The sequence below is a fragment of the Guillardia theta genome (genome assembly GCF_000315625.1).
Source record: "Guillardia theta CCMP2712 unplaced genomic scaffold GUITHscaffold_18, whole genome shotgun sequence".
Lineage (NCBI taxonomy): Eukaryota > Cryptophyceae > Pyrenomonadales > Geminigeraceae > Guillardia > Guillardia theta.
The window spans coordinates 321586-345479 of NW_005434656.1; the positions used below are offsets into that span (position 1 = coordinate 321586).

At 55.3% G+C, this 23894-nt stretch overlaps 5 protein-coding genes across 5 annotated transcripts; 3 read left to right on the plus strand and 2 right to left on the minus strand.

The window, feature by feature from the left end:
- On the minus strand, positions 1-1734 carry GUITHDRAFT_60952 (hypothetical protein; the record flags this gene model as incomplete). The annotated part of the gene is made up of 8 exons (XM_005836242.1): positions 1-36; positions 147-248; positions 308-409; positions 469-570; positions 630-731; positions 791-892; positions 952-1053; positions 1654-1734. Coding segments are annotated over 8 exons (729 nt in total), but the record flags the coding sequence as incomplete, so codon positions are not given.
- A 1695-nt stretch (positions 1735-3429) lies between these two features.
- Positions 3430-8035, minus strand: GUITHDRAFT_48955 (hypothetical protein; the record flags this gene model as incomplete). Its single annotated transcript, XM_005836243.1, has 9 exons — positions 3430-3528; positions 3588-3689; positions 3749-3799; positions 3910-4011; positions 4071-4172; positions 6968-7069; positions 7636-7737; positions 7797-7898; positions 7958-8035. Coding segments are annotated over 9 exons (840 nt in total), but the record flags the coding sequence as incomplete, so codon positions are not given.
- Positions 8036-15209: 7174 nt separating this feature from the next.
- On the plus strand, positions 15210-16031 carry GUITHDRAFT_136008 (hypothetical protein; the record flags this gene model as incomplete). The annotated part of the gene is made up of 2 exons (XM_005836244.1): positions 15210-15918; positions 15985-16031. 2 exons carry the CDS (start codon positions 15210-15212, stop codon positions 16029-16031), a joined length of 756 nt encoding a protein of 251 aa, XP_005836301.1.
- Positions 16032-17059: 1028 nt separating this feature from the next.
- On the plus strand, positions 17060-19008 carry GUITHDRAFT_85736 (mitochondrial translation elongation factor Tu). Its single transcript, XM_005836245.1, has 11 exons — positions 17060-17129; positions 17184-17270; positions 17317-17444; positions 17488-17626; positions 17678-17728; positions 17775-17885; positions 17938-18129; positions 18202-18331; positions 18388-18488; positions 18541-18780; positions 18831-19008. The coding sequence occupies exons 1-11, from the start codon at positions 17070-17072 to the stop codon at positions 18900-18902; spliced, it is 1311 nt and encodes a 436-aa protein (XP_005836302.1). The 5' UTR covers positions 17060-17069; the 3' UTR covers positions 18903-19008.
- Positions 19009-19642: 634 nt separating this feature from the next.
- On the plus strand, positions 19643-23864 carry GUITHDRAFT_104851 (hypothetical protein; the record flags this gene model as incomplete). Its single annotated transcript, XM_005836246.1, has 3 exons — positions 19643-22099; positions 22159-23740; positions 23788-23864. The coding sequence occupies 3 exons, from the start codon at positions 19643-19645 to the stop codon at positions 23862-23864; spliced, it is 4116 nt and encodes a 1371-aa protein (XP_005836303.1).
- Positions 23865-23894: the final 30 nt, after the last annotated feature.

The window sequence follows — 23894 nt, forward strand, 5'->3', positions numbered from 1 at the left end:
AGGACACGCCGTACACGAAGTCGAGCCCGCGCTGCCCTGCACATACCCTGCTGGACACTCCATACACTGAGACGACCCGGTCGTGTTCTGATAGGCGCAAAGTCAGCAAGCAGCAAGCTAGCAGGTGGCAGACGCCTTGCTTTGACCTGATACGAGCCTGCAGGACACGCCGTACACGAAGTCGAGCCCGCGCTGCCCTGCACATACCCTGCTGGACACTCCATACACTGAGACGACCCGGTCGTGTTCTGATAGGCGCAAAGTCAGCAAGCAGCAAGCTAGCAGGTGGCAGACGCCTTGCTTTGACCTGATACGAGCCTGCAGGACACGCCGTACACGAAGTCGAGCCCGCGCTGCCCTGCACATACCCTGCTGGACACTCCATACACTGAGACGACCCGGTCGTGTTCTGATAGGCGCATAGTCAGCAAGCAGCAAGCTAGCAGGTGGCAGACGCCTTGCTTTGACCTGATACGAGCCTGCAGGACACGCCGTACACGAAGTCGAGCCCGCGCTGCCCTGCACATACCCTGCTGGACACTCCATACACTGAGACGACCCGGTCGTGTTCTGATAGGCGCAAAGTCAGCAAGCAGCAAGCTAGCAGGTGGCAGACGCCTTGCTTTGACCTGATACGAGCCTGCAGGACACGCCGTACACGAAGTCGAGCCCGCGCTGCCCTGCACATACCCTGCTGGACACTCCATACACTGAGACGACCCGGTCGTGTTCTGATAGGCGCAAAGTCAGCAAGCAGCAAGCTAGCAGGTGGCAGACGCCTTGCTTTGACCTGATACGAGCCTGCAGGACACGCCGTACACGAAGTCGAGCCCGCGCTGCCCTGCACATACCCTGCTGGACACTCCATACACTGAGACGACCCGGTCGTGTTCTGATAGGCGCAAAGTCAGCAAGCAGCAAGCTAGCAGGTGGCAGACGCCTTGCTTTGACCTGATACGAGCCTGCAGGACACGCCGTACACGAAGTCGAGCCCGCGCTGCCCTGCACATACCCTGCTGGACACTCCATACACTGAGACGACCCGGTCGTGTTCTGATAGGCGCAAAGTCAGCAAGCAGCAAGCTAGCAGGTGGCAGACGCCTTGCTTTGACCTGATACGAGCCTGCAGGACACGCCGTACACGAAAGTCGAGCCCGCGCTGCCCTGCACATACCCTGCTGGACACTCCATACACTGAGACGACCCGGTCGTGTTCTGATAGGGCGCAAAGTCAGCAAGCAGCAAGCTAGCAGGTGGCAGACGCCTTGCTTTGACCTGATACGAGCCTGCAGGACACGCCCGTACACGAAGTCGAGCCCGCGCTGCCCTGCACATACCCTGCTGGACACTCCATACACTGAGACGACCCGGTCGCGTTCTGATAGGCGCCCCAAAGTTCGGTGGTTTTCAGCAAAAGGGCAGCCAAAAAGCTAAAGCAAAGGTGGCAGACGCCTTGCTTTGGGTGGCAGACCGCCCTGTGATACGAGCCTGCAAGGAACACCTGCCGGGCCACGCCGTACACGAAGTCGAGCCCGCGCTGCCCTGCACATACCCCTGCTGGACACTCCATACACTGAGACGACCCGGTCGTGTTCTGATAGGCGCAAAGTCAGCAAGCAGCAAGCTAGCAGGTGGCAGACGCCTTGCTTTGACCTGATACGAGCCTGCAGGACACGCCGTACACGAAGTCGAGCCCGCGCTGCCCTGCACATACCCTGCTGGACACTCCATACACTGAGACGACCCGGTCGTGTTCTGATAGGCGCAAAGTCAGCAAGCAGCAAGCTAGCAGGTGGCAGACGCCTTGCTTTGACCTGATACGAGCCTGCAGGACACGCCGTACACGAAGTCGAGCCCGCGCTGCCCTGCACATACCCTGCTGGACACTCCATACACTGAGACGACCCGGTCGTGTTCTGATAGGCGCAAAGTCAGCAAGCAGCAAGCTAGCAGGTGGCAGACGCCTTGCTTTGACCTGATACGAGCCTGCAGGACACGCCGTACACGAAGTCGAGCCCGCGCTGCCCTGCACATACCCTGCTGGACACTCCATACACTGAGACGACCCGGTCGTGTTCTGATAGGCGCAAAGTCAGCAAGCAGCAAGCTAGCAGGTGGCAGACGCCTTGCTTTGACCTGATACGAGCCTGCAGGACACGCCGTACACGAAGTCGAGCCCGCGCTGCCCTGCACATACCCTGCTGGACACTCCATACACTGAGACGACCCGGTCGTGTTCTGATAGGCGCATAGTCAGCAAGCAGCAAGCTAGCAGGTGGCAGACGCCTTGCTTTGACCTGATACGAGCCTGCAGGACACGCCGTACACGAAGTCGAGCCCGCGCTGCCCTGCACATACCCTGCTGGACACTCCATACACTGAGACGACCCGGTCGTGTTCTGATAGGCGCAAAGTCAGCAAGCAGCAAGCTAGCAGGTGGCAGACGCCTTGCTTTGACCTGATACGAGCCTGCAGGACACGCCGTACACGAAGTCGAGCCCGCGCTGCCCTGCACATACCCTGCTGGACACTCCATACACTGAGACGACCCGGTCGTGTTCTGATAGGCGCAAAGTCAGCAAGCAGCAAGCTAGCAGGTGGCAGACGCCTTGCTTTGACCTGATACGAGCCTGCAGGACACGCCGTACACGAAGTCGAGCCCGCGCTGCCCTGCACATACCCTGCTGGACACTCCATACACTGAGACGACCCGGTCGTGTTCTGATAGGCGCAAAGTCAGCAAGCAGCAAGCTAGCAGGTGGCAGACGCCTTGCTTTGACCTGATACGAGCCTGCAGGACACGCCGTACACGAAGTCGAGCCCGCGCTGCCCTGCACATACCCCTGCTGGACACTTCCATACACTGAGACGACCCGGTCGTGTTCTGATAGGCGAAAAGTCAGCAAGCAGCAAGCTAGCAGGTGGCAGACGCCTTGCTTTGACCTGATACGAGCCTGCAGGACACGCCGTACACGAAGTCGAGCCCGCGCTGCCCTGCACATACCCTGCTGGACACTCCATACACTGAGACGACCCGGTCGTGTTCTGATAGGCGCAAAGTCAGCAAGCAGCAAGCTAGCAGGTGGCAGACGCCTTGCTTTGACCTGATACGAGCCTGCAGGACACGCCGTACACGAAGTCGAGCCCGCGCTGCCCTGCACATACCCTGCTGGACACTCCATACACTGAGACGACCCGGTCGTGTTCTGATAGGCGCAAAGTCAGCAAGCAGCAAGCTAGCAGGTGGCAGACGCCTTGCTTTGACCTGATACGAGCCTGCAGGACACGCCGTACACGAAGTCGAGCCCGCGCTGCCCTGCACATACCCTGCTGGACACTCCATACACTGAGACGACCCGGTCGTGTTCTGATAGGCGCAAAGTCAGCAAGCAGCAAGCTAGCAGGTGGCAGACGCCTTGCTTTGACCTGATACGAGCCTGCAGGACACGCCGTACACGAAGTCGAGCCCGCGCTGCCCTGCACATACCCTGCTGGACACTCCATACACTGAGACGACCCGGTCGTGTTCTGATAGGCGCAAAGTCAGCAAGCAGCAAGCTAGCAGGTGGCAGACGCCTTGCTTTGACCTGATACGAGCCTGCAGGACACGCCGTACACGAAGTCGAGCCCGCGCTGCCCTGCACATACCCTGCTGGACACTCCATACACTGAGACGACCCGGTCGTGTTCTGATAGGCGCAAAGTCAGCAAGCAGCAAGCTAGCAGGTGGCAGACGCCTTGCTTTGACCTGATACGAGCCTGCAGGACACGCCGTACACGAAGTCGAGCCCGCGCTGCCCTGCACATACCCTGCTGGACACTCCATACACTGAGACGACCCGGTCGTGTTCTGATAGGCGCAAAGTCAGCAAGCAGCAAGCTAGCAGGTGGCAGACGCCTTGCTTTGACCTGATACGAGCCTGCAGGACACGCCGTACACGAAGTCGAGCCCGCGCTGCCCTGCACATACCCTGCTGGACACTCCATACACTGAGACGACCCGGTCGTGTTCTGATAGGCGCAAAGTCAGCAAGCAGCAAGCTAGCAGGTGGCAGACGCCTTGCTTTGACCTGATACGAGCCTGCAGGACACGCCGTACACGAAGTCGAGCCCGCGCTGCCCTGCACATACCCTGCTGGACACTCCATACACTGAGACGACCCGGTCGTGTTCTGATAGGCGCAAAGTCAGCAAGCAGCAAGCTAGCAGGTGGCAGACGCCTTGCTTTGACCTGATACGAGCCTGCAGGACACGCCGTACACGAAGTCGAGCCCGCGCTGCCCTGCACATACCCTGCTGGACACTCCATACACTGAGACGACCCGGTCGTGTTCTGATAGGCGCAAAGTCAGCAAGCAGCAAGCTAGCAGGTGGCAGACGCCTTGCTTTGACCTGATACGAGCCTGCAGGACACGCCGTACACGAAGTCGAGCCCGCGCTGCCCTGCACATACCCTGCTGGACACTCCATACACTGAGACGACCCGGTCGTGTTCTGATAGGCGCAAAGTCAGCAAGCAGCAAGCTAGCAGGTGGCAGACGCCTTGCTTTGACCTGATACGAGCCTGCAGGACACGCCGTACACGAAGTCGAGCCCGCGCTGCCCTGCACATACCCTGCTGGACACTCCATACACTGAGACGACCCGGTCGTGTTCTGATAGGCGCAAAGTCAGCAAGCAGCAAGCTAGCAGGTGGCAGACGCCTTGCTTTGACCTGATACGAGCCTGCAGGACACGCCGTACACGAAGTCGAGCCCGCGCTGCCCTGCACATACCCTGCTGGACACTCCATACACTGAGACGACCCGGTCGTGTTCTGATAGGCGCAAAGTCAGCAAGCAGCAAGCTAGCAGGTGGCAGACGCCTTGCTTTGACCTGATACGAGCCTGCAGGACACGCCGTACACGAAGTCGAGCCCGCGCTGCCCTGCACATACCCTGCTGGACACTCCATACACTGAGACGACCCGGTCGTGTTCTGATAGGCGCAAAGTCAGCAAGCAGCAAGCTAGCAGTGGCAGACGCCTTGCTTTGACCTGATACGAGCCTGCAGGACACGCCGTACACGAAGTCGAGCCCGCGCTGCCCTGCACATACCCTGCTGGACACTCCATACACTGAGACGACCCGGTCGTGTTCTGATAGGCGCAAAGTCAGCAAGCAGCAAGCTAGCAGGTGGCAGACGCCTTGCTTTGACCTGATACGAGCCTGCAGGACACGCCGTACACGAAGTCGAGCCCGCGCTGCCCTGCACATACCCTGCTGGACACTCCATACACTGAGACGACCCGGTCGTGTTCTGATAGGCGCAAAGTCAGCAAGCAGCAAGCTAGCAGGTGGCAGACGCCTTGCTTTGACCTGATACGAGCCTGCAGGACACGCCGTACACGAAGTCGAGCCCGCGCTGCCCTGCACATACCCTGCTGGACACTCCATACACTGAGACGACCCGGTCGTGTTCTGATAGGCGCAAAGTCAGCAAGCAGCAAGCTAGCAGGTGGCAGACGCCTTGCTTTGACCTGATACGAGCCTGCAGGACACGCCGTACACGAAGTCGAGCCCGCGCTGCCCTGCACATACCCTGCTGGACACTCCATACACTGAGACGACCCGGTCGTGTTCTGATAGGCGCAAAGTCAGCAAGCAGCAAGCTAGCAGGTGGCAGACGCCTTGCTTTGACCTGATACGAGCCTGCAGGACACGCCGTACACGAAGTCGAGCCCGCGCTGCCCTGCACATACCCTGCTGGACACTCCATACACTGAGACGACCCGGTCGTGTTCTGATAGGCGCAAAGTCAGCAAGCAGCAAGCTAGCAGGTGGCAGACGCCTTGCTTTGACCTGATACGAGCCTGCAGGACACGCCGTACACGAAGTCGAGCCCGCGCTGCCCTGCACATACCCTGCTGGACACTCCATACACTGAGACGACCCGGTCGTGTTCTGATAGGCGCAAAGTCAGCAAGCAGCAAGCTAGCAGGTGGCAGACGCCTTGCTTTGACCTGATACGAGCCTGCAGGACACGCCGTACACGAAGTCGAGCCCGCGCTGCCCTGCACATACCCTGCTGGACACTCCATACACTGAGACGACCCGGTCGTGTTCTGATAGGCGCAAAGTCAGCAAGCAGCAAGCTAGCAGGTGGCAGACGCCTTGCTTTGACCTGATACGAGCCTGCAGGACACGCCGTACACGAAGTCGAGCCCGCGCTGCCCTGCACATACCCTGCTGGACACTCCATACACTGAGACGACCCGGTCGTGTTCTGATAGGCGCAAAGTCAGCAAGCAGCAAGCTAGCAGGTGGCAGACGCCTTGCTTTGACCTGATACGAGCCTGCAGGACACGCCGTACACGAAGTCGAGCCCGCGCTGCCCTGCACATACCCTGCTGGACACTCCATACACTGAGACGACCCGGTCGTGTTCTGATAGGCGCAAAGTCAGCAAGCAGCAAGCTAGCAGGTGGCAGACGCCTTGCTTTGACCTGATACGAGCCTGCAGGACACGCCGTACACGAAGTCGAGCCCGCGCTGCCCTGCACATACCCTGCTGGACACTCCATACACTGAGACGACCCGGTCGTGTTCTGATAGGCGCAAAGTCAGCAAGCAGCAAGCTAGCAGGTGGCAGACGCCTTGCTTTGACCTGATACGAGCCTGCAGGACACGCCGTACACGAAGTCGAGCCCGCGCTGCCCTGCACATACCCTGCTGGACACTCCATACACTGAGACGACCCGGTCGTGTTCTGATAGGCGCAAAGTCAGCAAGCAGCAAGCTAGCAGGTGGCAGACGCCTTGCTTTGACCTGATACGAGCCTGCAGGACACGCCGTACACGAAGTCGAGCCCGCGCTGCCCTGCACATACCCTGCTGGACACTCCATACACTGAGACGACCCGGTCGTGTTCTGGTAGGCGCAAAGTCAGCAAGCAGCAAGCTAGCAGGTGGCAGACGCCTTGCTTTGACCTGATACGAGCCTGTAGGACACGCCGTACACGAAGTCGAGCCCGCGCTGCCCTGCACATACCCTGCTGGACACTCCATACACTGAGACGACCCGGTCGTGTTCTGACAGGCGCAAAGTCAGCAAGCAGCAAGCTAGCAGGTGGCAGACGCCTTGCTTTTGACCCTGATACGAGCCTGCAGGGACACGCCGTACACGAAAGTCGAGCCCCGCGCTGCCCTGCACATACCCTGCTGGACACTCCATAACACTGAGACGACCCGTCGTGTTCTGATAGGCGCAAAGTCAGCAAAGCAGCAAGCTAGCAGGTGGCAGACGCCTTGCTTTTGACACTGTATACGGAGGCACTGCAAGGATCACGCACGGTACAACAGAAGTCGGGAGCACCGCGCGTGCCACTGCACATACCCTGCTGGGACACTCCATACACTGAGACGACCCGGTCGTGTTCTGATAGGCGCAAAGTCAGCAAGCAGCAAGCTAGCAGGTGGCAGACGCCTTGCTTTGACCTGATACGAGCATGCAGGACACGCCGTACACGATGTCGAGCCCGCGCTGCCCTGCACATACCCTGCTGGACACTCCATACACTCAGACGACCCGGTCGTGTTCTGATAGGCGCAAAGTCAGCAAGCAGCAAGCTAGCAGGTGTCAGACGCATTGCTTTGACCTGATACGAGCCTGCAGGACACGCCGTACACGAAGTCGAGCCCGCGCTGCCCTGCACATACCCTGCTGGACACTCCATACACTGAGACGACCCGGTCGTGTTCTGATAGGCGCAAAGTCAGCAAGCAGCAAGCTAGCATGTGGCAGACGCCTTGCTTTGACCTGATACGAGCCTGCAGGACACGCCGTACACGAAGTCGAGCCCGCGCTGCCCTGCACATACCCTGCTGGACACTCCATACACTGAGACGACCCGGTCGTGTTCTGATAGGCGCAAAGTCAGCAAGCAGCAAGCTAGCAGGTGGCAGACGCCTTGCTTTGACCTGATACGAGCCTGCAGGACACGCCGTACACGAAGTCGAGCCCGCGCTGCCCTGCACATACCCTGCTGGACACTCCATACACTGAGACGACCCGGTCGTGTTCTGATAGGCGCAAAGTCAGCAAGCAGCAAGCTAGCAGGTGGCAGACGCCTTGCTTTGACCTGATACGAGCCTGCAGGACACGCCGTACACGAAGTCGAGCCCGCGCTGCCCTGCACATACCCTGCTGGACACTCCATACACTGAGACGACCCGGTCGTGTTCTGATAGGCGCAAAGTCAGCAAGCAGCAAGCTAGCAGGTGGCAGACGCCTTGCTTTGACCTGATACGAGCCTGCAGGACACGCCGTACACGAAGTCGAGCCCGCGCTGCCCTGCACATACCCTGCTGGACACTCCATACACTGAGACGACCCGGTCGTGTTCTGATAGGCGCAAAGTCAGCAAGCAGCAAGCTAGCAGGTGGCAGACGCCTTGCTTTGACCTGATACGAGCCTGCAGGACACGCCGTACACGAAGTCGAGCCCGCGCTGCCCTGCACATACCCTGCTGGACACTCCATACACTGAGACGACCCGGTCGTGTTCTGATAGGCGCATAGTCAGCAAGCAGCAAGCTAGCAGGTGGCAGACGCCTTGCTTTGACCTGATACGAGCCTGCAGGACACGCCGTACACGAAGTCGAGCCCGCGCTGCCCTGCACATACCCTGCTGGACACTCCATACACTGAGACGACCCGGTCGTGTTCTGATAGGCGCAAAGTCAGCAAGCAGCAAGCTAGCAGGTGGCAGACGCCTTGCTTTGACCTGATACGAGCCTGCAGGACACGCCGTACACGAAGTCGAGCCCGCGCTGCCCTGCACATACCCTGCTGGACACTCCATACACTGAGACGACCCGGTCGTGTTCTGATAGGCGCAAAGTCAGCAAGCAGCAAGCTAGCAGGTGGCAGACGCCTTGCTTTGACCTGATACGAGCCTGCAGGACACGCCGTACACGAAGTCGAGCCCGCGCTGCCCTGCACATACCCTGCTGGACACTCCATACACTGAGACGACCCGGTCGTGTTCTGATAGGCGCAAAGTCAGCAAGCAGCAAGCTAGCAGGTGGCAGACGCCTTGCTTTGACCTGATACGAGCCTGCAGGACACGCCGTACACGAAGTCGAGCCCGCGCTGCCCTGCACATACCCTGCTGGACACTCCATACACTGAGACGACCCGGTCGTGTTCTGATAGGCGCATAGTCAGCAAGCAGCAAGCTAGCAGGTGGCAGACGCCTTGCTTTGACCTGATACGAGCCTGCAGGACACGCCGTACACGAAGTCGAGCCCGCGCTGCCCTGCACATACCCTGCTGGACACTCCATACACTGAGACGACCCGGTCGTGTTCTGATAGGCGCAAAGTCAGCAAGCAGCAAGCTAGCAGGTGGCAGACGCCTTGCTTTGACCTGATACGAGCCTGCAGGACACGCCGTACACGAAGTCGAGCCCGCGCTGCCCTGCACATACCCTGCTGGACACTCCATACACTGAGACGACCCGGTCGTGTTCTGATAGGCGCAAAGTCAGCAAGCAGCAAGCTAGCAGGTGGCAGACGCCTTGCTTTGACCTGATACGAGCCTGCAGGACACGCCGTACACGAAGTCGAGCCCGCGCTGCCCTGCACATACCCTGCTGGACACTCCATACACTGAGACGACCCGGTCGTGTTCTGATAGGCGCAAAGTCAGCAAGCAGCAAGCTAGCAGGTGGCAGACGCCTTGCTTTGACCTGATACGAGCCTGCAGGACACGCCGTACACGAAGTCGAGCCCGCGCTGCCCTGCACATACCATGCTGGACACTCCATACACTGAGACGACCCGGTCGTGTTCTGATAGGCGCAAAGTCAGCAAGCAGCAAGCTAGCAGGTGGCAGACGCCTTGCTTTGACCTGATACGAGCCTGCAGGACACGCCGTACACGAAGTCGAGCCCGCGCTGCCCTGCACATACCCTGCTGGACACTCCATACACTGAGACGACCCGGTCGTGTTCTGATAGGCGCAAAGTCAGCAAGCAGCAAGCTAGCAGGTGGCAGACGCCTTGCTTTGACCTGATACGAGCCTGCAGGACACGCCGTACACGAAGTCGAGCCCGCGCTGCCCTGCACATACCCTGCTGGACACTCCATACACTGAGACGACCCGGTCGTGTTCTGATAGGCGCAAAGTCAGCAAGCAGCAAGCTAGCAGGTGGCAGACGCCTTGCTTTGACCTGATACGAGCCTGCAGGACACGCCGTACACGAAGTCGAGCCCGCGCTGCCCTGCACATACCCTGCTGGACACTCCATACACTGAGACGACCCGGTCGTGTTCTGATAGGCGCAAAGTCAGCAAGCAGCAAGCTAGCAGGTGGCAGACGCCTTGCTTTGACCTGATACGAGCCTGCAGGACACGCCGTACACGAAGTCGAGCCCGCGCTGCCCTGCACATACCTTCACAGAATAGCCTGACCATCGTGAGACGACCCGGTCGTGTTCTGATAGGCGCAAAGTCAGCAAGCAGCAAGCTAGCAGGTGGCAGACGCCTTGCTTTGACCTGATACGAGCCTGCAGGACACGCCGTACACGAAGTCGAGCCCGCGCTGCCCTGCACATACCCTGCTGGACACTCCATACACTGAGACGACCCGGTCGTGTTCTGGTAGGCGCAAAGTCAGCAAGCAGCAAGCTAGCAGGTGGCAGACGCCTTGCTTTGACCTGATACGAGCCTGTAGGACACGCCGTACACGAAGTCGAGCCCGCGCTGCCCTGCACATACCCTGCTGGACACTCCATACACTGAGACGACCCGGTCGTGTTCTGACAGGCGCAAAGTCAGCAAGCAGCAAGCTAGCAGGTGGCAGACGCCTTGCTTTGACCTGATACGAGCCTGCAGGACACGCCGTACACGAAGTCGAGCCCGCGCTGCCCTGCACATACCCTGCTGGACACTCCATACACTGAGACGACCCGGTCGTGTTCTGATAGGCGCAAAGTCAGCAAGCAGCAAGCTAGCAGGTGGCAGACGCCTTGCTTTGACCTGATACGAGCCTGCCGGACAGGACTCGCACTGGAGAGGGGCCAAGCCATTTCTGCGTGAGAAGGTCCCTGGAGAGCATCCATCGCACATATAGGTGCCGGTGGTGCCGTCGGGACAGCCTTGAAAGTCAAATAACATCTGCTTGTTCGTGAACAGAGGAAGTAGAGTCTGCGGATCGAACTGCCTGATCTCAACCGCCAGCTCTCCTCTGGTCAAAGCCGTGAGCGAGCTTGCTGCAAGAAACAAAATCGGAGAGGACAGATTGAGGCTGGGAGGGCCGATCCACGTCCAGTTGGAGGAGACCCTGCCGCTCAGCTCAAGCGCCTGCGTGACATTGAGCAGGTTCGATCGCGTCGCGATCAGGCCGGCGGTCGCCGAGTTAGTCAGCTCGAATGAGAGCGAGATGAGGCTCGTGCTCGTTGACCTGAAGGAGCCGACGACGTTGAGACTCATGTTCTCCCCAAACGTCAGCCGTCCTCCTAGATCCACGTCTCCCACGATGCTGCCGCCCGGAAAGAGAGAACCTTGTACAATGCTCACATTGCCCAGCAGCTGCCCCCCGCAGAGATTGAGGACAGCGGCTTCTCCGACCTGGACGAAGCCTCCACGGAGCGACAACACTCCTCCGCAAGCGACGCAAGACCCGACGTTGCGGAACGGAGCCTCGCTCACTAGCTCCTGGCCTGCAGCCACCGGACCGAAGGAGAAGCTGTGAGAGATCACCGTGCCGTTGCCCAGGAAGGTAGACGTGTTGGCTATCGAGATCGCCCCGAGGAACGTACACTCACCGACACACCTCAAGCTCGTGTAGGAGAATGATACATCACAGCCATGGGTTGAGTCCGCCATCGACGCCTGGACGACATTCTTCATCTCCAGACTACAAACGGAAGTGTTGGACGACAGCGAGATCCAGGATGTTCCAGGAAGGAGGTCAAGCTCAGCGTATCCTGACAACGTGAAGCTTGGACTCCCACCATACCCAGGTGAAGCAGCTACTCGCACACTGGCACTCATGGCGTTATTGACGATTGTGGCAACGACACCTGATTGCTGCATGAAGGAAGCCGTGGAGGACAAGGCGAGCGACAAGGAGCTTGACTGGATGATGATGACTCGCCCAGAGTTTTGTACGGAGCTGAAGGCGCTTGCCGTCATGACGAGCTCGCCCGCATTGGTCAGGAGGAGGCTCGACGCTTGATCCTGCAGTCTTGTCTCTGTAAGGCTTACTACGCCTTGAGCCTGATTTGAGATGATAGTCTGGCTCGCAAACGCCATGCTGAGCAACGCTACATTCCCGGCGTTGCTCAGAGTCAGCGACGAGATGCTACAGGCAGTCGACCCGTCAGATCCAAAGACCCCTCCGCTCAAGACGGATATCGAGGAAGCAGACACGCCTGCTCCCTTGAGGGATCCGGCGAAAAGATCTGTCGCCCCCATCGTCACAGTACATCCAGCTTTGACCTGGAAGAGCTGGGCAATGGTGGTGGGCCCATGGACAAAGAGCTTGATGGAGCTGCCGCATGATCCTGCAAGAAGCACGCTGTTGATCGACTGGAGATACACAGAGCCGCTGCCTTGCATCGTGTTAGAGACGAAGTTGTAACTGTTGGTCACGTTTAAGGAGCCGTCTACGCCCAGCAGCCCTGTGTTGGTTCCACCACCCGCGAATACCACCGTGCAGGGAGCGTCGATCTGAACGGTGCCTGAGTTGTTGAAGGCAGACATAAACCTCATGTAGTACTTGGTCGAGGAGCCATCGTTGGAGAAAGTGATGGTCCCCGTAACATCATTCTTCCAACTACTGTAGGCGGCAGGGATGAAATTGGAGATTTGAAGATACAGCTTGTTGCTGTTGACCAGGTTCCCTGACATGTAGACGCTTTGGCCTCCGTTGATTTGCATGCTGCCGGAGTTCTTGATATTCATGGTGAGGTAGACTGTGTCCAGGGCGCTCAAGGGCTTGAGCAAAAACGTGCTGTGCCCGGCGACAGTCAGAGTTCCTGTAGGTGCACAGGATGCGCAGCTTGAGCTTCCGATGTTGGAGCCGTAGCAGACGAGCTGCGACTGAAAGGAGGTCGTGACCTGCTGACTTGCAGCGATGTTGAGTGCTAGTGCAGTGAGCGCAATGTAGTTCCCGACCGTGATAGTCTGCACGGTGAGCGACGGCTTATCTTGCAAGCTAGAAGCTTTGACGAACCACAGCTGCAGCGGAGAAGAAGGGATTGGCGCGGAGATTGACAGAGACAGCGTGATCGATCCAACAGTCACAGACGCGTTGCTGAAGGTCACATTGCAGTTACTGGCCAGCTGGAACTGCGCGTCGTCACTGCTTCCCGGCATGTAGTCCCAGCAGTTGGGATCGAACCAGTCTCCGTTGCAGCAGCTCCAGACGGAGCACGTAGCCAGTCGTGCGCAGAGCGCAAGAAGTACACAGCAGAGGGCGCAGGGTCGCATCAGACTGTTCCCTTGAGGCTAGGGCAGAGAGAGGAGGACGCGGGAGGAGAAGGCAGGGGAGGCAAGGAAACAATCGAGAGGAGGAGGAGGAGAGGGGAGGGAGAGAGAAGGGGAGCGACAAGATGTAAAAAGACACCGAGGCAGTCAGGACCGGCTTGACCGTGGCTATGACGTTGGGTAGAAACGCAAGCGCTCTCCAGCAAAGATGAAGAGACGGAATAAAAGGATCGCGAGAAGGGAGGACAAGAGCAAGGCTTATCAGAAAGGTCCGGGGAGGCGCTAATGCCGTGACAGCATGCAGAGAGGAGTCCTGGTATCTGCTGCCATGGGCTGGGCTCGACAGCTTGCGGCTGCTGCTTGGCTGCTTGGGGGAGCGGGGGAGCATGGTTTGACCGCCCCTCCCACAACAAACTTTGCGGAGGTGGCGAGTGCCCAGTCTGACCGCCACTCGGCGTTATCGGCCCCGGGGCCCGGAGGAATATATTACAGCCTGAGGCGGAGCCGTTTTCATTGCCTTGACAACGGTTGAAACGTTTTGACTGCCGCAGGACATGACGACCTTGCCAAGCAGGAACAAGCAACGAGACCACTGACTGCTCAGGGCAGTGCAGAAGACATGTTCTTGAGGCACAAGATGGATTGCTCATTTCTGATATTGAAGTTCTGAAAGGTTGCACCATCCTCCTCCAGCACGGCAGATGTTTGACCTTCCAACGGAGGTGGACGCAAGGAAGACAAATTCTTCTCGCAAAACGCTTCCTCTCTATTTTCCTCATAGATTTCTTGAGGCGTGTGACGATTTTGCGGCGACTTCTCGCTCCAATGCTAAAGTTGCAAAAGACCTGAAGGATGGAGTAGGTGTATACAATAGAAATTCCTTTGCAGACAGTGTATCAGCTGATCACATTGCAATAAGTTCAAATTCTTTAGAGAACATCAGTAAGCGACATGCATTATTGTCTGTGGAGCACTTGGTATCTCCAAGAAAGAAGTTGGTACTGCCAGGATTGAAAACGAGAAGCACCTTAGCAACCCCACAACAAGCTCCTTTCACTGTAAGAAATTCGACAGAATCAGGGCGGCATGGTGATCTCGCTTTGTCAAATCAAATTCCACGGAGTATAGTCTATGCTTTGATCAAAGAAAACGAAAGGCTCAAGAGCGAGATTCTTGAATATACCAAAAGAGACTCCGGGAACAGAGATTCCGGCAAGGGAGACGTTGCACAGGAGTCAAGAGCCTCTATGTCACTCCCTCTTCCACAAGAACCAGCTGAAGATGAGCGCCCATCGAAAATCACTGTCGACGCCAGTGATGAAGGCAGCTCGACAGATCTTCAACAGGATGATGTTACTTCAAAGGCCAGTCAGGCCCCGCTTTCTGCAAAAATGGTTTTTGCTTCATCAATACTGGCAAACAGCTTTCGCGAGAGAATCAAGTACGGAGCGAATGAGGGAGGTCGTATTAGTGACACGATCGTAACGAATCTCCTGCTGGACAGCGCTGATAAACAGGTCGATTCTCTGTTATTATGCATGACAACTATCTGAAGTTCTGTAATCCTCCAGATCCATTTGCCGAATCCCTTGTCCAAACTTGATTCTGCTTTTCATCGCGAATTCGATAGGATACATCGAAGCTGTCAAACATATGCTTACGAAATAGATGAGGAAAGTTTGAAGGAGTCATCATTCAATGAGAAACGCGTGGCTGAAATGCTACAAGCAACAAGCATGCTGCTTGCAAAGGCAAGGACGCAAGAGACCATTATGAAACAGCGGGAGCTGGAAGCAGAGCTGGAAGATCAAAAAAGAATAGCCCGTGCTCAAGAATCAATGGGAGAGGTTGGGAGCACGGCTGTAATGGAGACTTCAGCTTTGATTTCCATGATGAACGAGGCAATTTTTGTTATGCAAGGCGTTGTGAATAAGAGGAATCAGGCAATAGAAAGCGCAAATCATACAGCGGGAGAGTTAAGTCAATTAGCAAAAGAAAACAAGACATTAAGGCAAACCATCAAGAAAATGGAGAAAAAGGATCTTGAGGCGAAACGAGTGGATGCTACTAATATGGCCAAGATTAGCGCACTACAGAGCAAATGTAATTCTCTCGAGGCTGCTCTCAACAAGTTGACTGAAGAACACAAGAACTTAGAATCAATCGTTCGGAGCTCGCAAAATGACAGTGCTGCGAAACTAGCTGAGCAGAAGGCGATGCTCGAATTGGAATTCGAGCAGAAGATGACCAAACTACGTAACAGATCCATGCAAGCAACCTCTGAGATGGTGGAAGAGAATGCAACTCTCAACAGACGCATACAAATGCTGGAGAAGGAGATCGAAAGACTGACGGACGAGAATAAGAGCTTGAAGTCCAGAACATACAACAATGATTTCGATGAAAAAGAGATTCTGGTTTTCTCACCCAGTAAATCTGCTTCAGGTAACATTCTTTGCTCGAAAATCTTGTCAACACGATTGGATGTTCCGTGATAACTTGCTTTTGCAGTTCATGGGGTTCAGGAAGATTTAAGGGTCTTCCCTGATTCTACCTAAGAGTTCTAATCATCCTCTATCCAATGAACCTGGTATCTAGAATGCAAGGATGCTTCAGCAATACCGAACCGATTGGTGACAATTTATGTACAGATGTTCTCAAGAGGAAATACCAGTGAACAATCTATCCTAGCCATTGACTACTTGATGGCTAAATCCATATTCCCACAGGCGTCCAAATACGACCTGTATGCAGAAACCGAATTCCACATAAGCACGCCACAGCCCGAAAGCTCAACCACTGAAACTCGAATACATTCTATTTCGTAATTCAACCATGCCCACAAGGCTTTCTGTATCCACACAGTGCTAACTCTTGTTTGATACCTTCTCAATCTTTGATGTACTCGATCTCCTCCGCCTTATCTAGTTGTTTTCTTTCTTCACTTCCTCCTCCTCCTCCTCCTCCTCTGCTCCTCCTCCTCCTCCTCCTCCAACTTTGTCTGATGCGGTTTCCATCCATTTCCCAACAAAGCACGCCTCGGCTCAGTAGTGTGGGTCAAAGCGAGGATTGATTATCAAAGTAAAGTTGGCTGGAAGGGTTCTGGACCACCCCTACACCAGAATAACAACATGTCTCCGGAAATCTTGGTAGGCAGCCCCAAGGGTGGTAGCAAGATGTTGGGGTAACTAGATTTCAGACTGAAACCTAAAATTTGAAATATGAGAGAAAATTCAAATTTGAATATTTCAACCTGTAGAAAAATTTCGCCAACTTTCAGGAGAACAAGCGTGCCACGTGCCCCCATCGCAGAGGCAATGCTAATGCTCGATAACGGAGTGGGCGAGAGGGGGGCGAGGGGGGGACGAGAAGGGAGGGGCAGATAGCAGGTCCATGCGGATGTGTAGTCAACTACTTGCCATTGTTTTGGCGCACAATTCATGATAATACGTCTCATGAGCTCCGTGTGAAATAGCATGGCTGTTTCGGCTGAATCATGTTGCAAATTGGTTTCGGTTCAAGAAGGATAGTTCGTCGTTATGAAGATATCGTACAGTTTTTCCTCACAAGGCTGAGCATTGCGCACAGATATTCCGATGGTTTCCATTGGTCTTGCTGCCGTAATCAGGCGAATCCCTGCCGCAGCCACCATCACGGTTTGAGCAGAGTTGCTGTTTGTTATGTCCTGTCTGATTTGGGAACGTCATTAGGGGCGCGCATCTTGGTTGAAAGGCAGACTTCCTGTTTCTTCAGTGAATGTGATCTCAAGGACCTTTGCTACTTATGAGCGCACCAAGGTAAACACTGGTTGGGCGAACACAATCTCCCTGATCCGAGTTTCAGCCCCACTTGAACATTGGTACCATCGGTCACGTCGATCATGGCAAGACAACGCTCACAGCAGCAATCACGAGAGTCATGGCCGAACAGAACAAGACAGTGAAGGCTATGGCTTTTGATGACATTGACAAGTGATGCAGCTGTGACCATGAAATCGAATGACCCGCATTCCAGGGCACCAGAGGAGAAGGCTCGTGGTATCACCATTGAAGCTGCACATGTGGAGTATGAGACCGAGAAGAGACATTACGCTCATGTCGACTGCCCTGGACACGCTGACTATGTCAAAAACATGATCACTGGAGCTGCTCAGGTCTGTAGTATTACTTTGAAATGTTTCTGGCAATGATTTTTCTGTGTCCAGATGGAAGGCGCCATTTTGGTGGTTTCAGCACCAGATGGACCCATGCCACAGGTTCTTTGATTGAGTTCAGTCTAATTAGAATTTGACAAGAGTGCAGACGAGGGAGCATATTCTTCTCGCTCGTCAAGTTGGAGTTCCTGCAATGGTTGTTTTCCTGAACAAGTGCGATGCTGTGGACGACCCGGAGTTGATAGATCTTGTCGAAATGGTTTGATTTGATCATTGCATTCGTATCTCGCTGACAGACTCTCGGTATGTAGGAAGTGAGGGAACTCCTTACCTTCTACAAGTTTCCCGGAGACGAGATCCCCATCGTCCGCGGCTCTGCCTTGCACGCCTTGAATGGAACTGAACCCTCCCTGGGCAAGGATAAGATTGTCGAGCTCATGAAGGCAGTTGATGATTACATCCCGGAACCTGCTCGCGACATGGACAAGCCATTCCTCATGCCGGTAACATCTCAGTAGATTTATGCAGACCGATTTTGAATTCGCTCGTATGCCACAATAACTTGACTTTGCCAGGTTGAGGATATTTTCAGTATTGCGGGTCGTGGTACTGTTGTGACCGGCAGAATTGAAACTGGTACAATCAAGGTTGGTGAAGACATTGAAATCATCGGTATCAAGAATCCAGTCAAAACAACATGCATCGGTAATGTCTCAATTTTTGTTTTGGCTTCTTTTCCTTTTCCTAACAGTTGCATCCAGGGGTTGAAATGTTCAAGAAAGAGCTTGGTCAGGGACAGGCTGGCGATAACTGTGGAGTTTTGCTTCGTGGTATTAAGCGTGAAGATGTCACCAGAGGGCAGGTGAAGTGTTGCTTTTGTTGCTATCCGATGCTTTTCTAAATTCCTGAAATAGGTTTTGGCCAAACCTGGAAGTGCAAAGACTGCAACGAAATTCAGTGCGGAAATCTACTGCCTGTCAAAGGAGGAAGGAGGTCGCCACACTCCCTTCTTCAAGAAGTACAAGCCCCAGTTCTTCTTTCGTACTGCAGACGTCACTGGCACCATCATTCTTCCGGATGATATCCAGATGGTTATGCCTGGCGACAATGTCAGCTGTACTGTTGAACTTATCTGCCCGATTGTCATGGAGAAGGTCTCTCAGCAATCGATTGTTGTTTCTGCGATTAACTTTCTGGATCGCAGGGTTTGCAGTTTGCTATCAGAGAAGGTGGCAAGACGGTGGGTGCCGGAGTTGTATCGGAAATTTTAGCATAAGCACAGACTTCCACATACGTCTTAGGAAGACTATGGTTCTGAAACGCGTCAGCTGAGTCGTTCCTTGAGCAATGTTTCAGAAATGAAATATACATGTCGACCAGACACAAATCCGTGAAAATTTCACTTGCGCACTCTCTTTACTGATTCAAGTTTGTGAGATTGCCGTCATCAGTTTTGCGAATGATAAAGCACCATGAAACCATCTACACATTTGAAACTTGAGAACGAGCATTTTGAAATAAAGAAAACGATTCCAAATACAGGTTCGAAAAACAGCACTCGCGGCTTTCGAGCAATGACCTGAGGCGAGCTTGGAGAACCAGAAAAAGTTTGTGGGAGGGGCGGTCAAACCATGCTCCCCCGCTCCCCCAAGCAGCCAAGCAGCAGCCGCAAGCTGTCGAGCCTAGCCCATGGCAGCAGATACCAAGACTCCTCTCTGCATGCTGTCACGGCATTAGTGACTCCCCGGACCTTTCTGATAAGCCTTGCTCTTGTCCTCCCTTCTCGCGATCCTTTCCTTCCCGCTCTTCCTCTTTGCTGGAGAGTGCTTGCGTTTCTACCCAACGTCATAGCCACGGTCAAGCCGGTCCTGACTGCCTCGGTGTCTTTTTACATCTTGTCGCTCCCCTTCTCTCTCCCTCCCCTCTCCTCCTCCCCCTCTCGATTGTTTCCTTGCCTCCCCTGCCTTCTCCTCCCGCGTCCTCCTCTCTCTGCCCTAGCCTCAAGGGAACAGTCTGATGCGACCCTGCGCCCTCTGCTGTGTACTTCTTGCGCTCTGCGCACGACTGGCTACGTGCTCCGTCTGGAGCTGCTGCAACGGAGACTGGTTCGATCCCAACTGCTGGGACTACATGCCGGGAAGCAGTGACGACGCGCAGTTCCAGCTGGCCAGTAACTGCAATGTGACCTTCAGCAACGCGTCTGTGACTGTTGGATCGATCACGCTGTCTCTGTCAATCTCCGCGCCAATCCCTTCTTCTCCGCTGCAGCTGTGGTTCGTCAAAGCTTCCAGCTTGCAAGATAAGCCGTCGCTCACCGTGCAGACTATCACAGTCGGGAACTACATTGCGCTCACTGCACTAGCGCTCAACATCGCTGCAAGTCAGCAGGTCACGACCTCCTTTCAGTCGCAGCTCGTCTGCTACGGCTCCAACATCGGAAGCTCAAGCTGCGCATCCTGTGCACCTACAGGAACTCTGACTGTCGCTGGGCACAGCACGTTTTTGCTCAAGCCCTTGAGCGCCCTGGACACAGTCTACCTCACCATGAATATCAAGAACTCCGGCAGCATGCAAATCAACGGAGGCCAAAGCGTCTACATGTCAGGGAACCTGGTCAACAGCAACAAGCTGTATCTTCAAACCTCCAATTTCATCCCTGCCGCCTACAGTAGTTGGAAGAATGATGTTACGGGGACCATCACTTTCTCCAACGATGGCTCCTCGACCAAGTACTACATGAGGTTTATGTCTGCCTTCAACAACTCAGGCACCGTTCAGATCGACGCTCCCTGCACGGTGGTATTCGCGGGTGGGGGAACCAACACAGGGCTTCTGGGCGTAGACGGCTCCTTAAACGTGACCAACAGTTACAACTTCGTCTCTAACACGATGCAAGGCAGCGGCTCTGTGTATCTCCAGTCGATCAACAGCGTGCTTCTTGCAGGATCATGCGGCAGCTCCATCAAGCTCTTTGTCCATGGGCCCACCACCATTGCCCAGCTCTTCCAGGTCAAAGCTGGATGTACTGTGACGATGGGGGCGACAGATCTTTTCGCCGGATCCCTCAAGGGAGCAGGCGTGTCTGCTTCCTCGATATCCGTCTTGAGCGGAGGGGTCTTTGGATCTGACGGGTCGACTGCCTGTAGCATCTCGTCGCTGACTCTGAGCAACGCCGGGAATGTAGCGTTGCTCAGCATGGCGTTTGCGAGCCAGACTATCATCTCAAATCAGGCTCAAGGTGTAGTAAGCCTGACAGAGACAAGACTGCAGGATCAAGCGTCGAGCCTCCTCCTGACCAATGCGGGCGAGCTCGTCATGACGGCAAGCGCCTTCAGCTCCGTACAAAACTCTGGGCGAGTCATCATCATCCAGTCAAGCTCCTTGTCGCTCGCCTTGTCCTCCACGGCTTCCTTCATGCAGCAATCAGGTGTCGTTGCCACAATCGTCAATAACGCCATGAGTGCCAGTGTGCGAGTAGCTGCTTCACCTGGGTATGGTGGGAGTCCAAGCTTCACGTTGTCAGGATACGCTGAGCTTGACCTCCTTCCTGGAACATCCTGGATCTCGCTGTCGTCCAACACTTCCGTTTGTAGTCTGGAGATGAAGAATGTCGTCCAGGCGTCGATGGCGGACTCAACCCATGGCTGTGATGTATCATTCTCCTACACGAGCTTGAGGTGTGTCGGTGAGTGTACGTTCCTCGGGGCGATCTCGATAGCCAACACGTCTACCTTCCTGGGCAACGGCACGGTGATCTCGCACAGCTTCTCCTTCGGTCCGGTGGCTGCAGGCCAGGAGCTAGTGAGCGAGGCTCCGTTCCGCAACGTCGGGTCTTGCGTCGCTTGCGGAGGAGTGTTGACGCTCCGTGGAGGCTTCGTCCAGGTCGGAGAAGCCGCTGTCCTCAATCTCTGCGGGGGGCAGCTGCTGGGCAATGTGAGCATTGTACAAGGTTCTCTCTTTCCGGGCGGCAGCATCGTGGGAGACGTGGATCTAGGAGGACGGCTGACGTTTGGGGAGAACATGAGTCTCAACGTCGTCGGCTCCTTCAGGTCAACGAGCACGAGCCTCATCTCGCTCTCATTCGAGCTGACTAACTCGGCGACCGCCGGCCTGATCGCGACGCGATCGAACCTGCTCAATGTCACGCAGGCGCTTGAGCTGAGCGGCAGGGTCTCCTCCAACTGGACGTGGATCGGCCCTGCCAGCCTCAATCTGTCCTCTCCGATTTTGTTTCTTGCAGCAAGCTCGCTCACGGCTTTGACCAGAGGAGAGCTGGCGGTTGAGATCAGGCAGTTCGATCCGCAGACTCTGCTTCCTCTGTTCACGGACAAGCAGATGTTGTTTGACTTTCAAGGCTGTCCCGACGGCACCACCGGCACCTACATGTGCGACGGATGCTCTCCAGGGACCTTCTCACGCAGAAATGGCTTCGCCCCTCTCCAGTGCGAGTCCTGTCCGGCAGGCTCGTATCAGGTCAAAACAAGGCGTCTGCCACCTGCTAGCTTGCTGCTTGCTGACTTTGTGCCTTGCAGTCCAACGCTGGTCAGGGGAGCTGCAGCCCGTGCATGCAGGGGCAGTATCAGAACACGACCGGGTCGTTTCAGTGTATGGAGTGTCCAGCAGGGTATGTGCAGGCCAGCACGGGCTCGACTTCGTGTACGGCGTGTCCTGCAGGCTCGTACCCAGATTCTGGTTCGATTCACTGTTTATCCTGTCCAGCAGGACATCATTATGTTTCACCAGGAGTTTGCCGATCAAATGTTCCGGAGAATATGGTCAATCAATCTCAAGTCATCAATAGCAATACGACTATCCTTCTCACTAATGTGTCCCACGATTTGCTAAATTTGTCTGTTACCTTGAACATGTCGAATGAGCTTGAAAGGGTCTCGCCAGTGTCTTCGCGTCCTCTCTCTCCCTCGACTTCGCCTTCACAGCAAACAGTTCATGCGTTTTCTGATGGAATGATCTTTGCTGCTACATTTTCTCTGCTTGGTTTTGGCCTCGGATTGTTTGGTCTTTGCAAACTAAGAACGTTCGGAAGATGCAGAAAAAAACGGCCCTCAGCAAGGCAGGATGACCAGACGTCACCTCTACGTCAGTTCGACCTGGACAAGGCCTTGCTCTTCTCTACACAGAACACAGAGCTCCTTCAGACAACGTCACACTTGGGCTTTGATCATTGCCTCAAGATCGTCTCGGATGATGACGTCACCATGACGAGCGCCTTCTCTATCCCCCTGCCGGGCATGAGAGCTCATGATAACAGCCAGGGCAAGTGCTACAAGGCAACAAGCGCCGGCCATCTGGTCAGCTGGAAGGAGTACAAAGACAGTGAGGGCCGAGGATTGTATTACAACCAGAACGAGACGCCTAACGACGTCCACGAGTTACAGCAGTACAGAGGAGAAGAAGATGCGGAGCAAACACTGTTCAAGGAGGAGGAAACCATGTTGACAGTCCTTGCTCATGGGGAGATCACAGCATACGAATCTGAGACAGATACCAAAGAACAATCACATTCAGATGATGAGAGCGAGGGCCATATCGACCTAGATGTCGACGAAGAAGATGAAAGACAGCAGGAGGGATCTGCTCATGATTTTGAGGGAAAATCAGAGAAGGACAATGAGGAGTTTTCCGAGGGCGAAAGCAAGAAAGAGAGCGAGTTTGACGAGGAAAATCAGAGTGAATTACGAGGAACCCTCGAAGATCACGAAAAAAACCAGGAACAATACACGATCGAACAATATCAGTTTGATGTTGTCTCGACTTCCGCAGCAAGCATACGGGAGCATGAAGACTGTGCAGCGGAGGAGAGCCGAGAGGGCCACGAGCAGACCTTCGGCTCCGATGACCTTCGAGTCAACATTTTAGACGCGAGTGAGAAGAAGGCAACGAGGAAGCGATCTCTCAAGGAGGGGGTGGCAAACTTCTTGGATCAGATTCGTAACTTCAGTAAGGATCATCTACGGAGTTCTGTCCGCAGACTGTCGAGGAGCAACAAGGGTGAGAGCGAGCAAATCAACCGCAACAGCTCGGTAAAGGGTCCAGCACCGACCAACCAACCTAGGAGGCAACTCAACGTGGCGGCCTTGGCAGGTTTGCAGGCAGGTGAGGCATTTTTGACGGGAAAGTTCGGTATCTGACAGTACGTGCAGCGCTATCTCGGGCAGCGAAGGCTTCCGGCAATGAAGACAACAAGGATGCCGAGTGGACCAGTGACGATGAAGGTTAGCAATTCGCACCAACCGTGAGTGAAGAAGTC

What these genes read in the sequence shown, in the direction of transcription:
- GUITHDRAFT_85736 (XM_005836245.1), top strand. Translation starts at nt 17,070, where the DNA reads ATGGTTTCCATTGGTCTTGCTGCCGTAATCAGGCGAATCCCTGCCGCA. An exon ending in CAGATGGACCCATGCCACAG is followed by an intron (nt 17,729 to 17,774) that starts GTTCTTTGATTG and finishes ACAAGAGTGCAG; the next exon opens with ACGAGGGAGCATATTCTTCT. An exon ending in GCCCGATTGTCATGGAGAAG is followed by an intron (nt 18,781 to 18,830) that starts GTCTCTCAGCAA and finishes TCTGGATCGCAG; the next exon opens with GGTTTGCAGTTTGCTATCAG.